At 25.9% G+C, this 18,033-nt stretch overlaps 1 protein-coding gene across 1 annotated transcript in view; it reads right to left on the reverse strand.

The window, feature by feature from the left end:
• Positions 1-14,236, reverse strand: part of LOC135927891 (uncharacterized) — a 37,197-nt gene extending 22,961 nt beyond the window's left edge. The window contains exons 1-2 of the mRNA XM_065464135.1: positions 14,023-14,236; positions 6,788-6,846 (exon numbers count right to left, since the gene is read on the reverse strand). Coding sequence (XP_065320207.1) covers positions 6,788-6,846; positions 14,023-14,134 — 171 coding nt within the window. The 5' untranslated portion in view covers positions 14,135-14,236. The remainder of the gene's footprint in view (positions 1-6,787; positions 6,847-14,022) is intronic.
• Positions 14,237-18,033: the final 3,797 nt, after the last annotated feature.

Genomic DNA, 18,033 nt, shown 5'->3' on the forward strand with positions numbered 1-18,033 from the left:
ATAACTTCCTCATTAATTCTAAACTACTTCTGAAAAATTTCACGCATTTTTTAAACCTTATTTGGTCGCTACATTTATCTCATACATTTTAAAATAAATGGGCGTTATTATATTAAAGCAAATAAATAAGTCTATATGAAATATTAAATAAAATTTATGATTATTGCATTATTTAAATAGATTTTTAAAGTTAAAAATGAAATATAATATTTATTATGGCATTTTTGCTTTATTTTCGATCCTCTTTGCAAAAATTCTTGTATATATTTTTTTTAAATCTTCAAAATGTTTATTATATTTATAAATATAAAACGTTTAAAAAAGCACAAAGTCGCGATAGCTTTTATATGGAACTGGAAGGTTGATCTAGATTTAAGTGTCAGATTACTGATCCCTCTTTTTAATGTAATATGTAACACAGATAACTTTCTAGAGGGATGGGTGGCATCGATAATACTAAATTTCTCACAAATTAAAAATACCAAGGACCTTAAGTATTACAGAGGCATTGCACCTATCCAAATTACTCTAAAAATGTAAATGACAGAATTAAACAGAAAATTAATCATTCTTTCTAATGCTATTACATCTTATAGTAAGAGTATAAATACGAGTACTACAAAACTACTCAAGGTTTTTAAATTCGTCCTTTAAAAAGCTAGAAAATATTAATCTACCATTCTCGCCCTAATGTTCGATCTCAGCCAAGACTTATTTGACACATTAATAGTTACAGAATAAAATATGGTCCGTAATGGAATGGAAAGCATAGGAATTAGACCAACCTTTATTTTCAATAAAAAAATATATATAAGACAATCATAACAATAATACACCATAAAATCTAAACTTCAAATTACAGCAGTTGGGGTTTTAAACAAGGATACATACTTTCACCTATGATGTTCAATCAAATCCTTCAAGCAGGAATAATTAAATAAATATTTATGACTATAAATAAAAATAAATAATAAAAGAAGTATTTATAAAAGAAGATGAAAAAAATGTTTAACCAGAACAAATCTAACACGGACAAAGGTTTGCAATAGGCCTGAAAAAACTTTTGAATATTTAGAATTATAGGGATGTCATTTTGTTTATCGGATCGGACATATTTTCCGTTTTTTAAATATCGGTTATCGACGAATATTATAAAATTTCCCAATCAGATCCGATAAGATCGCGTATTAATAATAATAATTGAAATGATAATTTTATTTTTTTTACAAAAAGTAAGTAGATAATTGAATTTTTTTATTATTTTTAATAAGAATTTTCATGATTTTTTAAAACTTAATAAATATTTTTAAAAAAATTCTAACAATTTATATTGACTAGTATTGTTAAATGACCCGATTTGAATTGATTTGTAAAAACGGCTAACTCAATATTTTATCCAAAAAAATATTACGCAACCCTGAAGATTTTGCTCATAGATAAAACAAAAGTTTGAAACATCTATTAGAGAAATCTCAAGGCTCATGAAATATTTTTCTGGATAAAATATTCAGTTCGCCGTTTTTAAAAATCGTTCCATGACGAGCTATTCAACGACACTTAAAGAGCATGATTAGGCATGAAGTGTGGTTAAACGGATATCGAATTTTGAAAATGTCTAACCCAATATTTTAGCCGAAAAATGTTATGCAAGCCTTGAGATTTCGTTAATAGATGCCTCTTTCTGCCACCTATGATCAAAATCAGCAGGCTTGCATAATATTTTTGGAACACGAACTAGACGGTATTCTACTCTCTATAGGATAGAAAGACTTCTGGAACAAAAAAAAATATTTCAACAATCTTACTAAATTAAATGATTTTTTACATTGATGAATAAAACTAAATAAATAGGCCTAGAATGATAAGAATAGTAAATTTTATATGACAGGTTATGGTATAATCATAAAAATTGAAATATATTAAATATGTATAAGGAATAAAATCAGATTTGATATCGGATTGGCCTCCAAAAAGTGGTATAGGTACATCAATATTTAGAATACATTATCTCACTTCTCTTCTAGTTCATAAAACTCAATTTACTGACTAGAACTAACTAAATGTTTATGAAAGTCGGGTGATCTCTAAATTAAAATAAAAAGGTCTCTTATCACGAAAAAGTTAACCTCGTTAAAACTTATTTTTAATAAATTATAATAAGTTATTTTTATCATTTTAAATGTAAAAAGTGAGTTTTCTCAAATTACATTAATTTATTATAGAATTTATAATGCTTTTAAACTTAAGCCCTTCCCCCCCCCTCCTTTTTGTTAGTGTTTGGTTAACAAATAATAAAATGTTATGTTTGATTTTGATTGTATTGGATTTTATAATTATATAAAATATTTTATCTCATAAATTAGATCTGAAGTTACCTTTATGGATGTAAAAAAAAATAAAAAATCTTATTAACAAAATATTTAAAATTACAAAGTATTATTTTATTACACACCTTTTGGTTTAATGTTTTATTTAATGTATTATTTAAAAATAACACCATTTGATAAAAAAAAAATATGGTAAAAATGCCATGTTTCAATGTAAATAATTTGATGTCATAATCTGATTTTTAATAGTGGATATTAATTTAAATCAGGAGAGGAGTAGTGTTGGATACCATATTGTCATAAAATCTTCTTTCTTTAATGTTTTACGATTCCCTGGTTTTTCATTTATACATTTTCCGTTTTCTTTCAGGCACTTCTACTAAGTAGGTTGGTGGGGGCCCACAATGTCAGGATTACCAAATTTTTCTGCATATTTTATTTATTAATACGTTTCTAGAGTAATTACTTTATTTTTTGGGCTTATTTTGATTTCTTAGTACATTTTATTTTATAATATGCTATGAAAAAGAAAAGTTTGTCAAAAAAAAAGAATTTTATATTTTAAATTTGTATAATTTATTACTGTTACTCATATTTGATTTGATATTTTTATCATAAAATAATAATAAAATGATAAAGCAAGAATTAAATTAGGTAAAAAATAAAAATATTTTTAAAATAACAAAAAATAAATAAATGGAGCATGGTCTGGACCAATTTTTTTATCTAATGACCGTGGTCCAGTCCGGTCTGTGTGTATCGGACCAAAGACCGGACCGTGACCTAGTAATACTAATGTAATATATTATACAATAAATATCATTTTCTATCAGAAGAATCTGGAGTTTATATCAACAGTCACAAATAATTCATTAATCAAAAAATTATTTTTTGATAAATAAATGAAAAATGTCCATCGAAAATCGATAATTTTTACCAAATCCTATTTTTTTTTGCTTACTTCCACCACTCAGCCAAATTCATTATATATTATACATGTTATCCAAAAATGGTATATTTTTTTTAAAAAAAACCAAAATAAAAAAAATATTATTTTTGACAAAATTCAGAAAAATAGAAGTAAAGAAAATGAAAAAAATTAAAGGGAGGGGTTAAATGGTGTTACTAGCTATCATCATTTAGGCGTTCTCAAAAAATGATAAGTATAATTTTGTTCGAATAAGGTTCGCGCCAAGGTAGTAAATTTAAAAGTTCTAAGTTAAACTTTTCTCCATCCACTGAGATGCTTACAAATGAGGTTAATATGTTTTATAGTTACCTAAATCTCAGATAAATTATTAGAATTATTGTCATGATTATAATATAATAAAAAAAATTTTAACTTTCAAACTAAATTTGTCATTAAATTACTTTATATATTTATTTTATCAGATCAAAAAATAAATATAGTGACACTGACACAAAATTCCGAAAGATTTTTTTTTATATATTTTGTTATAATACGAATCGAATAATAACAGTATTTAATAGGAAAAAATGAATGAAGACCAAATGGTGTTAGTAATTATAGATAATGCTGATGAAACTGAAATCGATTTATAAGTTTTCCAAATATAATAAAAATTACTGTATATTTTTTAATGTTACCAATTAGTACATACACAAAAGAAAAGGACCTTTTCTTCATTATAGAGAATAAAAACCAATATCAAATGTATGGCATCTTAAAATTGATTGAAGAGACTAGTTTTACTCATCAAGATCTAATCTCCAACACAAAACAAATTATTAAAATATTGGCCCAATAGCAAAGATGATTAAATTTTCATTTATGAACGATATTTTGACTAACTTTTTAAATCATTAAAGAATGTTTAATTTTCTATTTTATTGTGATTTATACTATAATATTTTTTTAACCTTATTATGTTCGCTCTTAATATTTTGTATTTTTCGATATTTTATTATTTGTGTTCGAAATTATCATATTTTTAAATATGATTAGTTCTAATAAATTCTATATGATGATTAGTTCTAATAAATTTTTAATGCTCATAAAAAAATTACTTCAATGTTAAAAAATTACACCCCCCCCCCCTCCCCCGTAGAAAATTTCTGGCTACGCATCTGTTCATATCATTTAAATTTTTAGTTTAAAAAAAGAATTTGGATTCAGTAAAATTTTGAGAGTTGGTTCTCAGCCCTGTTTTTAACAGTAATGCTTTAAAGATTTTTTTGTTTATTTAAAATATTACGAGGTTTTTAAATCACTATTTCTATTCTTTTAATTAATTTACCAATATTTTAGACCCAATACTAATATACCAATACAATATTTCGTTAATCTTGGGTTTTTAATATTGGTTCCCAGCCCTAGACGGAGCCCAACCAGGGTATTTTTAGCATTAGGTAAGGGTCTGCAGATCTAATGGTATATTATCTAAGCCATACCAAAATTATTTTGTTTCTATTAATCCCCATTTTTCCCATTAATAAGATAAATTAAAAAAAAACCAGTTAAATTAAATTTTAATAATAATAATGCACTTTTTTAAAAAATAAATGTATTGAATCTAATGTAATTAATATACAATAAGTACAATATATATAAAATGTCAAAATATAAAAAAATAATTATAGAAAATGAAATGATGTATTGGCAATTTGACTTGCTTGTCGTGAACTTACTTACAGTTGTGTTATTTTTAACTCTTAAAAAAAATTTACCAAAAAAAATATGTAATAATAATTTTATATAGATTAGAAAAGTCTGAGATCAGAATTTCATTCCTATCTAATAAAGAAATAAATAATTAAAATCGATAAATAAATGTAAAAAAAAAATTATACTTATTTTTGGGCATAAAAATAACTAATAGCGGATGGGAAACTCAAAAAAAAATACATTATTAATTCGAAGACAAATCTACCCATCAATTATGTTATAAAAATAAAATTAATGACAATTTACACACATTTATTTCCTTCTTCGAGAAAAATTATTGGTTTTTGAGAGATGAAGGTGGTTATAAAATTATGAAACCTAGAAAACATATAAATTTCAACCTACGATTAATCTTGCAAACATTTGGAAGTATTCATTTTCATTCTTTTTAATAAAAAGTACTTGGGCATGGGTTTATCATAATATAAATATTTACTTTACCTTTTGATTTTTCTTTTCACAATCAAAATTTTTTTAATTACTTTTTTTTAAAGTTTTTATATTTTCATAATGTAGTATAAATTATTTACAATTTTGAAATTCAAAGGTTAAAAAGAAATTAAAACTAATGTTTTTTTAAAGGATAAAATTTTAAATAAAATTAGAAAAAAAATTGGTTGTAAATTATTATTTTGAAAAATAAGATATTTTTAAATGGAGGTGTATAAAATATTGTAGGATAGATATATTTTTATATAAGTATCTGCTTTCTAGTTACATATCTTCAATTAATAGTTACATTTTTGGTGGGTATTATTTTTGTTATATAAAAATATTTAAATTTAATTCTATTTTTTTGCATTTCCCCTCTTTGGTTTCTTTTTTTTGGTAAATATAGATGAACTTTGAAGGAGGTATAAATAAATTAATTCCCAATGCTTTTTGCGATATTTTTTGGCATCCGCAGGCAAATTCTGCAGAATTATAAGATTTTTAGCTATACCCAACTATAGTAAGCCTAAGCACTAAGAATATAATTCCGGTAAAATCAAATCTTTCTTTTTTTTTAGCTTCGTTTTCTTATCTTTCTACTACCACTCATGACAAATAAAAATGATTAATTTAAATAGATGATTTATAAAACGGATAAAGGATTTGTCTAGTAGTTCTTAGATATAATTTTTATTTTTTAATTAAAAAAACCAGTTCTGAAATAAGATAAATGAGAATTTATTAAAAATAGAATATTATTTAAGACAGAGATAACATTTTAAGAAAGAATAAAATTACGAATAAATCAAAAACAATTTAATAAAAATACATGGTAAAACGTCCCTAAGTTTTTGTTAGTAAGTGCAGAAAGAGACCACAACCCATCAAATGGGTCAATAAAAAGGAGATGATCGATCACCTTGTTTTCGAATCTAATTTTTAATTTTAAAACCTTTTATTTATTTGTTTTGTGAAAGCAACATTCACATGATTCAAACTTGTGTTAAGCCTCTTTTTGTTGAGATGGTTAATTTTGAACTCCTTTTCTACTTTACTCGTTAAAATAAACACAGAGGAGAGGGCTACCAATTCATGGTATATTATTTAAAAAAATAATAATTAGCAAACTCCATATTCACTGTGTCACATCGTGAAAGACAATATCCAAAATGGGCTGAAGTGTTTTGGAATGACCGAACCGGGGTTGAACATACAATATAGTGTGGCGAACAGAAAGAAAGTGAAATCTCAAGAGTTAAATATGAACTTAGTCACGTGGGGAAGAGGGGAATTTGTTTCAACAAAAAAAATGTAAATAAATCATTTTTAAAAAAATAATAACCTGTTCGCAAGCCTTTTGACACGATGAATATTCTGGAACCAAGTTACAGCATTTAGGATCTAGATAAAAGCAAAAAAAGAATACAATTTAAATATAATTTTTTTTAAAAAAAATGCAATATATGCATATTTATTTACCAAAAAAAGGCATGTGTTTCATTACTCTTTAAAATATAATTTAATCAAAATTTTATTATAAATAATCGGCCCAAAATCACAATAATTAGAGGGGGGGGAGGAACGTGTTACATAAGGCCTAAATATTATTATTTCAACGGCAAAGAAAAAGTGTATTCTTCTAATAGAATACCTTAAATGGGTTACATCTGAAACGTAAAAATAACTTTATTTTAAATGTGATGTATGTATGCTATGGCATACATTATAACGTCCTATATTTCCAACGACTAAAAAGTGCACGATTGCAACATAGTAGCATATTGCATCTGCTTTCTTTCTTTTGGGTTGGGCCCGAAACGCCTAATTTTTTTTAAAATCTTCATAGAAAAAATATTGTGGGCCGGGCCGGATAATATTTTCAAATATTTCTACGGATCGAACGTAGGGTTACCAGGTCAAAATTTCAAAATAACGGGAGAAATCTGGTCAAATTTTTTATTGAAGAAATGTGAAAATTATTTTTAAAAAAATTTTGCTGGCCCAGCTGAGATATTATTTTGGCCTCCCCGTATTCCTATAATTTTTACTTTATAATGCTTAACGTCCGTATCTTCTTGCGAGAGTTTTGTGGGATTGAAATCTCTGCGTGTTGATTAAAAAATTGCGGAAGTCTTCCGTTGATGGGGAGAGGGGTCTGGCAACCCTAGCACTGTTAATTTTTAATTACAAGCAAATCTGTGTTCTTTTACATTACATTTCCTTCTTATTTTTTTAAAACTTTTTCTTCTTTTTTTAAATCGTTTTTTTTGATGGGGGATATTTTTTCTTCTCTCTCCATAAAAATTTTCACGTCGTAAAAAATAAATTGAATATACTTTTTCAACAAATTTAATTATTTTTTTTTAAATTCAAAAATCTGATATCCTTTCCTTTTTCTCAATTCTCCAATTTGATTTCTCATTTTAAAAATCCCAAAAGTCAATTTTTTTATTCGTATATTCCACTAAGACTTTTACCACGTAATGTTGTGAAAAATCCAGAATTTAAAAACGACCTCGATTAAAATTTTAGCCAAAATAATATTGAAAGTCTCGAGATTTGGTTTATAGATTTTCAAACCTTTCTACCATCTTATGAGCTAAATCTCCAGGCCTACAATGATATTATTTTGAATAAAATCTTAATTGGGCCATTTTTAAAAATCGACCCAAATCGGGCTTTTTAACAACGCTACTACCATGAGGGAGTGGGGGGTATGATGAGAGATCGTTGTTTAAGTTGAATGGAAAGCGTGTCTATCCAAAAAACGAATACAAATCGAATAATTTATTTTCTGCATTCGTACGAATAATAAAATTTACTAATTATAATCGATTCGAATAATTTACAAATTTGACAGATTTATGGGGATTTTTTTTTTATTTGCACGTCTAATTTTAAACAGAAAAAAATATATAAATTTTCCTCGGGGAACATGTTGAATACAGGCGCATTGTTAGTTATTTGAGTTCTGCAGATCCCTTTTTGAAAAATAAGCAACAATTTTGGAAAATGGCCTAGTATCTTATTTTTCAAAAATCAGAATACGATTATTTGAAAAATCAGCACCCATTTAGAAAAATGCATATATTATGTTATCAATAATCTAAAACTTTCTACTTCTCCTTTTTACCAGCATGGCAAAAAAATAATAATATACAAGGATATCAATTAAAAAGTTATTTTTCCCTCGAATATATATCTGTTTAAAGATAAAACTATTCCCTTCCATTTTTTTTGTTCACGAACTGCCTTTCTAAAGCGTCTTAAAACATATATGCTTATAAAGGGACAGGAACGTTTAAGCGTGTATTTATAATTAAAGAAAATAGAATTTTATATGGCCCCCGCTTGTCTCTAATATTTATTAATTTCTCGTTTTTGCAAGATTTGGTAATCGGTTAACATGTCTGACCCACAGATACCATTCAACATACGATAAATTTTTTGCATCGGCATTAGTTAATATATAATATAAACTTTTTTTGCCTTTTATTTCAAATGATGAGCAACTTGGTAGTTTTTTTACTTTAAAAAGTAAAAAAGTTGCTGTTTTTCACATTTTTAAAACGAAATGCTAGTTAAATTTAAACAAATTTAACATTTTCTTTGGGAATACACAACGCTAAACGCTTTTAGCTCAATTTATATGTAACTATAATATAATAATATATATGTTAGCGTCAATGTGTTTTTTCCGGCTTGTTATTTTTTGAGCGCATTTTTAAAATTTAAAAACCTGTATTAGAATATCATGAATTGTAGACAATTTCACCGCCAACCTTTGACTCATTTATAATTTATATAAAAAAATCTAAGAAAAAACTAATATTATTAAGTTCGGAAGTTCATGGCAAAATTGTCTGAAATTCATAGGGTAGGTATTCCAAACGTGATGGAATACATTTCCCGTAAAATCATATAATTAGATTTTAAAAAACTCGCTCAAAAAATGATTTAAAGTTGAAAAGCATTGAGGAAAACACATTGACGCTAACAGGCGCGTATCTAATATGGCCAAAGTCTACAATAAGTGGACCGCAAGACTCCAATAAAATTTATGGCAGAACCCATCTAATAGCGCTCCCTTCCTTAACAAAATCCTGTACGCTAATAGTAGATCAATATTGTTAAATGGCTCCATTTTAAAAAACGGCTAGAACGGCTGGTTCAATATTTTAACTGAAAAATTTTACGCTAGCCTGGAGATTTGGCTCATAGATGGCAGAAAGTTTTGGACATCTACTAACCAAATCTAGAGACTTGTTTATACTTATTTTGGCCGAAATCCTAATTTAAAGTTAGCTAAAGCCGTTTAACAAAATCAATAAAGGGTAATGAGCAGTGATCTGTATCGGTCCTAATTTTTCAAGCCCGGCCCAAAATGTTTTTTTAAAATAATTTGTCTTTACCCCCATGATCATGAAAATTTTTTTATTTCTCCCGAAAAGCCCAACCCGATATAAAAATCATTTGTCCGTCTGACCCGGTTTGAATTAATTTAAATATAGAAAATTTTAATTTTTTATTGTAAAAAAAATATTCTACAAATAAAAAATGATAGCTCCTTGTTTCTTGCAAGAATTTTAAAATGTATCAATTTATTTGACAAAATTATTTAAAAATTTAAACCAGACCCGACCCGAAATTATTTTTTTAAAATAGACGCGAGGATTTGGGCCGGGGCATGATTGCCGATCTCTACTAAGAGTATCTGTTACTTAACATAACTAACTCAATGTATAAAATAGGGATATATAATGTAATAAAATTTCCAAAAGTTTATAATACATTTTTTTGATTTATGTTCCCATTATATTTTTCCCTCATTTTAATCTCTCTCAAAAAAAAAAGATCCAAAGAATATGGTATAATATAAATAAATAAAATATAATCATAAATAATTTCAATACTATAAAAACAAAAAAAACTCCCAAATTTTAAAAATGAAAAAAATATCAAGTGCGAACTGCGAAGAAAGCAAATAAAAAATATGAAATTTAATATGAATAAATAATGGAAAAGCAATCTGGGGTTCAGGATTATTTTGCACCAACTTAACTAGTTAACTACGTTTTATAACTTTTCATAAATTTCCACTCAGCAAAAAAAAATTAGAATATAAGAAAAAAAATTTAAAAATTTTTTATGAATGCGCGGTTTAAAATTTTGTAAAAGTTAATTTATTTTATTTTTTTAAACGTTTTTTTCAAAAGTCTTTAATATATATTTTTTTCTAAACTAATAAAAAAAATTTGGGAGGTTGTTATAAAATTTTGATTTTGAATAGTGTTGTTAAACAGCTCGATTTCGCCGATTATAAATTAAGATTAAGATACAAAATATTATTACGCAGGCCTCAAGATTTCGTTAATAGATGCTCAAACTATTATGTCATAATCTATGAGCAATATATCTAGACTTGCTTAATATTTTATGGTTATAATATTGGGTTAACCTTTTCAAAAATTCGAGCTGTTAAACAACGGATTAGCTTCTCATTTTAAGGCCCGAGTTAAAAAAAAGAAAATACGCCGCCCGGATTTCCATTTTATTCTACTTTTCATGCCCAGCAAGGAAGAATATTTTGATTTTTTTAAATACAATTTTGGGCTAGCCATTTTGTAAAACTATTTCAAAAAGGCAAGTTCAAAAATATGATCGTCAAAATGAATCTTAAAAATATAGTGATTTTTGTTACAAAAAATACCATGTCATGTCGGTAAATTATATAATTCTCCATACTAAAATAATTTTTAAAAATTGGCTAAGAAAAGGAATCTACTCTACATAGAGAGGCCAATGCCTGATGTAGGATAGTGGGATTGATATTAGTGATGTAAAATGGCTAACTCAATATTTGGAAAATTAGGTCTAAGCCTTGAGATTTGTTTAATAGATGTCCAAACCTTTATACAATCTATATGACCAAAATTTCTAAGCTTGCGAAATATTTTTCTGGATAAAATAATGAGTTAACCATTTTTAAGAATCGGCTCAAATGGAGCGATTTTGCATCACTGATATATTAAATGCTAAATTTTTATAATTTTTTAAGTTCGTTTTTAAGATTTATATTATTTGTCTCATTTGCTTGATTTTTATAAAACAAGTATATGAATGGGGTTAGTTCTTCAAAATAAGATACTTTATATATATATGGGTTTAAAATAGATTTTTTTTAATATGTGTGACTTTTAACCGACACCTACGTTCCGTATGTAACAATAGTCTTAAATATTTCATCATATGATTTAAACCAAAGTTACGGCCAGTTCTAGATTTCATATCTAAAAAGTTTTTTTATGTCCAGCCCGGATTTATAACACCATTTTACGGTCAGCTCCAGCCTGGCTCTTAAATTAAAATAAATACTTATATAATATAAAAATAGTATTTAAATACGGGGAATGTAGTCGTCTTTTAATTTTAAATAATGATTTATATTTTTTTTACCTTTGCCATAAAAGATATTTTATTTTAGGTAAAATATTTTTTTTTAATATATTCATAAAAATTGCCTATTATTATTTTTTTTAATATAAAAGACCTGATAAACAATAATTTTAATAAAATATTATATTATATTTTTAGCGGGGGAAAAGTAAAATAATACAAATCTATTTATCGCCAATTATCAACATCAAAAAAAAAAATTTTTGAAATTAAATTATTTTCTTTAAAAAAAAGAGATGATTTATATGAATTATTTGCTTAAAGCTTATGTCACCATTTAAAAATAAAAATGTGGATATATTCTGTAAAAATCCAAGACCAATGGCAGGTCCTATCTTTCTCCCAGCAAGATTGTTAAAAACTGGCCTTTGTCAACTGAATAGAATGTTATGGCAGTTTTTTTAAAATAGTTAGATACATTTTTACAAAAGTTATTGTAACATGATACTTTTCGAGTAATGTATCATGTCTAGATACATTTGGTATTAGTAACCAATACCGGAATCTAAATATATCACGTAAATGGATCGAAGTTTTTTGTCCTCATCTTATTAGCTTATAAGCATGGGCCTAAACTGTTATATATAAAGGATCTGGTTCATGGTTCAGGGCCAAAAAATTATAAAGGTTTCGGTTGAGTTAAAGTTTTGAAAAACTTTTTTCAATATAAAATAATTTAAATATATAAGAAAAATATTAATAAAAACTTTATATAGATAGAAAAAAAAGGGTTAAAACTAGTTCATAAAGATTATAAAAGTTCAGTTTACTCCTTTTAGCGATTAGGCATAATATTTCGAATATGGTTACAAAATAAAAAGGTTCGTTTCATTATAACGGCACCTTGGTTGGGCCAGGGTCCTAGAGGCGCAATGAAATTGTGCCAAATATCAGGGGGATAAATTCAGGAAGGTAACCTCTTAAACATACATAAAAGTGCGTATCCATTTTATATTTTAATCATTGGGGAGCCTCTGTATCATTGCCTTATATAGGACCTAATTGAGTGTTTTATAAAAAAAACAATTCCGTTTGCGTTTTTATTAATGCTTATAAATTGTGATCACTTTGCACGATACCAATTGAACTTAGTTCGCATTATTAAGATGGTTTAGAAGGATTTGGGTTAAGCGGGGCCATTTCTCGAGATTTTTTGAGATATTATAAAATGTTTTTGTTGTAAGCCAAAAAAAAATATATAAATATTTGGCACATAAATATTATTATAATAATTAATAAACATACACTCATGGGCAAACCAATGGAATAAAATAAATTGACAAATTAACTAGAAATTTTTAAATAAAATAGGCAAGATTTATAATTTCATTATTTGGTTTATTTATATGCCAAAATTTAATAATAAACAAGCTGTAAATTCCTATAGTATTTGGTACTGTACGAGTTTAATATATTAACGAAATATTTTAAGCCAAAAAAATGGACCAGATTAATTTTATCTGTAAATGAGTAAATTTATTTTTTATTTCTTCTAACAATTTTTCTTATTTTCCTGATAATTTTACTTTAAATTTATATGAACTTTGGCTCTTCTATTAAGGTTGTCACCAAGATCATTAAAAAAGTTACAATAGCTCATCAATTTACCTTCGAAACAATTTATAAAAAAATAACGCCAAAATTATTCCAAAATAACGAAATTTTATAGATTCCGGACAGGGCTGTAAAAATTTGGGGCAGACTGGTTCAAGCTTGAAAATTTGATCTCTTTTAAAAAAGAATAGAAAATATTGGAAAGGTTAAATAGTTAAGCTGGGTGTTCTTTTATTCTTTTCATTTTAAATCATTTATTGGGCCCATTTTTTTTTATTAGAAAAATTTAAACATATGATTTCGGGTAATATGTATTCTATGCTTATTGTAATACATTTGCGGCAACATAATTTTTAAAAATGGCGAACAATAAATGATATAAGATGCAAAAAAATTTTTTTAAAAACACCCTACCAAAATATTTATGTTTTCATCAAATTAAATTTAGGCGTGTGCCGGGTAAGCCATTGCCTTTCGTCAGCTGTTGCACCACTTGTTCTAAATCTCGAGAAAGAATTTATATATTTTTTTTTAAAAAAAATCAATGAGAATTATGGTTTAATTTACATTTTGTCTCTAGCGTCCGATAAGAAGGTAATAAATAATAAAATATGAATAATATCGAAAATCTAGGAGCTTGAAGATTGATGATTTGATAAATTGATGATTTAGGATTCATAAATAGAAAAGAATTCCTAGAGCTACTCCTCAATTTTTTTTAAAAAAATTATTTATATTTAAAGATTTATGTCTTTTTATAAAAAAAGGATTTCCTCCAATCAGAAGAGAGCGACATGAGAGATTAGATTTTATTTCATTAATTTGTCAATTTATAAAAGCTCATCATATGCTTGCTGAAAATTGATGTTTATTTTATTTTATTTGCTGCTAAAGTATTTTATTACTTAATTTTATTTTAATTAATTAAATGCTTTTTTTTCAGATATATAATTTTTTTATTAAAAAAAATGAAAAATAAAAAAATTTGTTAATGTTTTTTGTTTCTTTTTTTTCTCTTTATTTATTTATTTTTAATTTATTTTTTTTAATATTTATTTTTTTTTTAATCGTTTTTTTTAGGTAATTTTTTAAACTACATAATTATAATTTATTAATAACATACATATTGAATTTGCTCAAACCATTATAATTTTGAAAATTAATATTTTTTTTATTTAACCAATAAAAATATCTTAAAATATATTCAAAATTATATAACATAACATAATAAACTAACCCTTAATTTCAATTCAGTTCTTAAAATCAAGGACAAGCACAGAAATGTCAGACAAAAATACCCAATTTGTCAAATGCTTTTTTTTACCCAGGGTACTTTTGTCAAGAACATTTCTACCCATGATCCAATTTTGAATTCATAAATTTTATATAATGTGAGAAAAAAAAATTGAAAATGATTTGTTATGGATGGATAATATTTCTTCTGTCAAACCTATTAAGGAATAAAATAGTTCAATATTTTTAAACCTGAACTACCAATGTGGAATTAAAATAATGCCCCCATTTATATCCCACTTATGGTATTAGCAGGCGAATTGCCAGCGGGGGGAGAGGGAAAGAAATCTCACCCCCCTGTAGCAAATTTTTTTGAAAAAATATAAAAGGGCTCAGGTGGGTAGCCTAAGGGAGAGGGGAAGGAATCCTCCCTAACCATATAGCAACTATTTTTTAAAAAAATATAAAAGGGCTTCATGAATTTAAATTTTAGAGTGTATCAAATGTTCAGATATCCAAATAGACAGAATTTGCAAATAGCATGCACGACAAGATAGAGCCTTCGATATCCAGCAGTTACATCACTTTTTTGATCCTGGAAGAGCCAATATTGTATGCCCTTGGAGAAATATTAGAATCACTTGAAGCTGATACATTATTAAATTTAATATGACTGATTTTTTCATTGGAATGTATTATTAAATTATTTATTACACAAAAATTTTATGCAATATTTTTCAAAAAAATGGATTTGGCTGAAATTAGAATCGCAAATATTATTATATTACAACTTAGAAGACCAAGAGATAAAATCGAGGAATTTATCGAGATTAATGTGATTGCAGAGTTGTTAATCGCTATTTTTAAAAGTAGCGCGCTACCGCTATAGCTATTTGTCAAAAAAGTGCGCTATTAGCTACTTTTTCAAAGTAGCTTAGCTACTTTTATAAAAAATTTTAGAAACAAATGAAACAAATTTATTTTATTTTTTTTTTGCTTATAATGTAAATGTATAATAAATAATATATAAAAATCAACATTTATAAATATAAAAATATAGTTAGTTTAGATTATAAAAAAATAAGCAATATAAATAAATATTTATTTTAATTTGTTGCATTTTAATAATAATATCATTTCAACATTATCATCCTCAAGTCTAGAGCGACTATCAGAAAGTATAAGCTTTGCTTTACTAAATAATCTCTCGAAACTAGCACTTGAGGGCAAGGAAGCTCTAAAAATATTTAATCAGATCAATTTATAAATATAAATAAGTTTTTACCTTCTGTTATGTGTCCAACTATCTGCCGTGGTACATACATAAGATATATTTGATAACTCTACTATTAGAGCATCTTTCATCACTTTGAAGTTGTCGTCTATTTTATTCATAAGTGTCTGGCGACATAAAACTGTTGTGCCAGGGGATAAAGTTTTAATCATCATAGTAAATGATGGATTATCAACCAAGGACAATGGCTGAACTGTGTCAATAATAAAATCAACTATTACTTTATCAGCCAATTTTTGTGAAATATTGGCATGTTTATTATCAGTTAATTTGGTTTGGATAGTATTTGTCTTTTTGAATGAAGATTCTCCTGTACCAAAAATTTTTATATGTTTCTCTATTTCCTTATAGCAATTGGCGTGAACAGTCTAATAAAATAAATAATATTATAATGTAAAAATAACAATTTACCTTTAGGTGTTTCTTCAGGTTATAGCTACTCGATTGATTTGATGATATATTTTTTTTACATTTTAAGCACAGGAATTTGAATCCAGATTTTGTTTTAATATTTATTTTAAAAAATTTTTCAAATCTAGGAAATGGGAAATCGTTATTAGAGCTATTAAGTACATTTTCTTCCATTGAATCTTCCATGTCTGAATCACTTTCAAAAATTTGGATATCCATGGGCGATGCCATTTTAGATTATTAACACAGATTGAAAATATAAATTAAAAATCGAAAATATATTTAAATTTCCAAATTAAATAATAAATTATAAAAATTATAAGTAATTATGATATTATATTTAAATTTTCATGTTTATACTTACATTCATTATATTTTTTAAAAGTAGCGCGCTAAAAAATTAAATAATTTTAAAAAAAGTAGCGGCTATTAGCTATAGCTACCAAAAAAGATAGCGCGCTAAGTAGCGCGCTACAAGTAGCGAGCTACTTTAACAACTCTGTGTGATTGTTAGGTGAAAGCGTAATTATATGATTTTGACATTCACAAGTCTCGCCTTTACCGGCAGACAAATCGTTCCAATATTAACGTGAACTCATTGAAGATCATTATAAAATAAACGTTTTTGTTCCACTTTTAGATTTAATATTGACTCAAATCAATTAACGATTTGTGTCCAATTTACAAATACTATATCTCATAACTCCTTCTGATTTGAGGATATAACAAATTTTTATATTGAATAATTAAATATTAGGCTAAATTTTATTCAGAGGATATATACGCATCTAAAGACCAATTAATTTCAGAATTCAAATGGTATATCCTCCAACAAATAGAGTGGAAGCATTGTATAATTTAAAATATATTTTACAAGTTTTTCAAATATATTAAAATAACTGTATATTGGCAATGATACCAATTAGTACAAGCGCAAATGAGAGGACTTTTTTTTCATTAGAGGATTCATGATATAAACCTATATCAAAAGTAAGACATATTAAAATTGTTTGAATAGACAAGCGTTACTCATCGAGATCTAATCTCCAACACAGAACAAATTATTAAAAAATTCACCCAATCTCAAAGATGATTAAATTTTCATTTATGAAAGATATTTTGACTAACTTTTTAAATCATTATAAAAATTATCGTGATTTTACATATATGTTTTATTATATTCGCTCTTAATATTTTGTATTTTTCAATATTTTATTATTTGTGTTCATATCATATTTTAAAATATGATTGGTTCTAATAAATTTTATATGATGATTAGTTCTAATAAATTTTATTTGATGATTAGTTCTAGTAAATTTTTTATGCTCCAAAAAAATCAATTCAATTTTAAAAAAATTATCCCCCTCCTGTAAAAAAATTCTGACTACTGGTCTGGGTACTAGATAAAAGTTGGAGTGAGCCAGGGAGTATATTCTCCCCCATAGCAATTTGCTTGTTTTCATAAATAACATTACTCCCTCTCCCATAAAAATATATATAAAGAAGAATTTGAAAGAAAAATTAGTAAGAGTTAATAACTTTTAAAATTAACGGCTATATTACAAAATTTCGATAAAAAGCATTTTTATAATAATAAAAAGTGAAAACCCAAAATTATTTTTAGAAAAATTTAATATAGT

Source organism: Gordionus sp. m RMFG-2023, chromosome 4, assembly GCF_954871325.1.
Source record: "Gordionus sp. m RMFG-2023 chromosome 4, tfGorSpeb1-WG-v2, whole genome shotgun sequence".
Classification (NCBI taxonomy): Eukaryota; Metazoa; Nematomorpha; class Gordioida; order Chordodea; family Parachordodidae; genus Gordionus; species Gordionus sp. m RMFG-2023.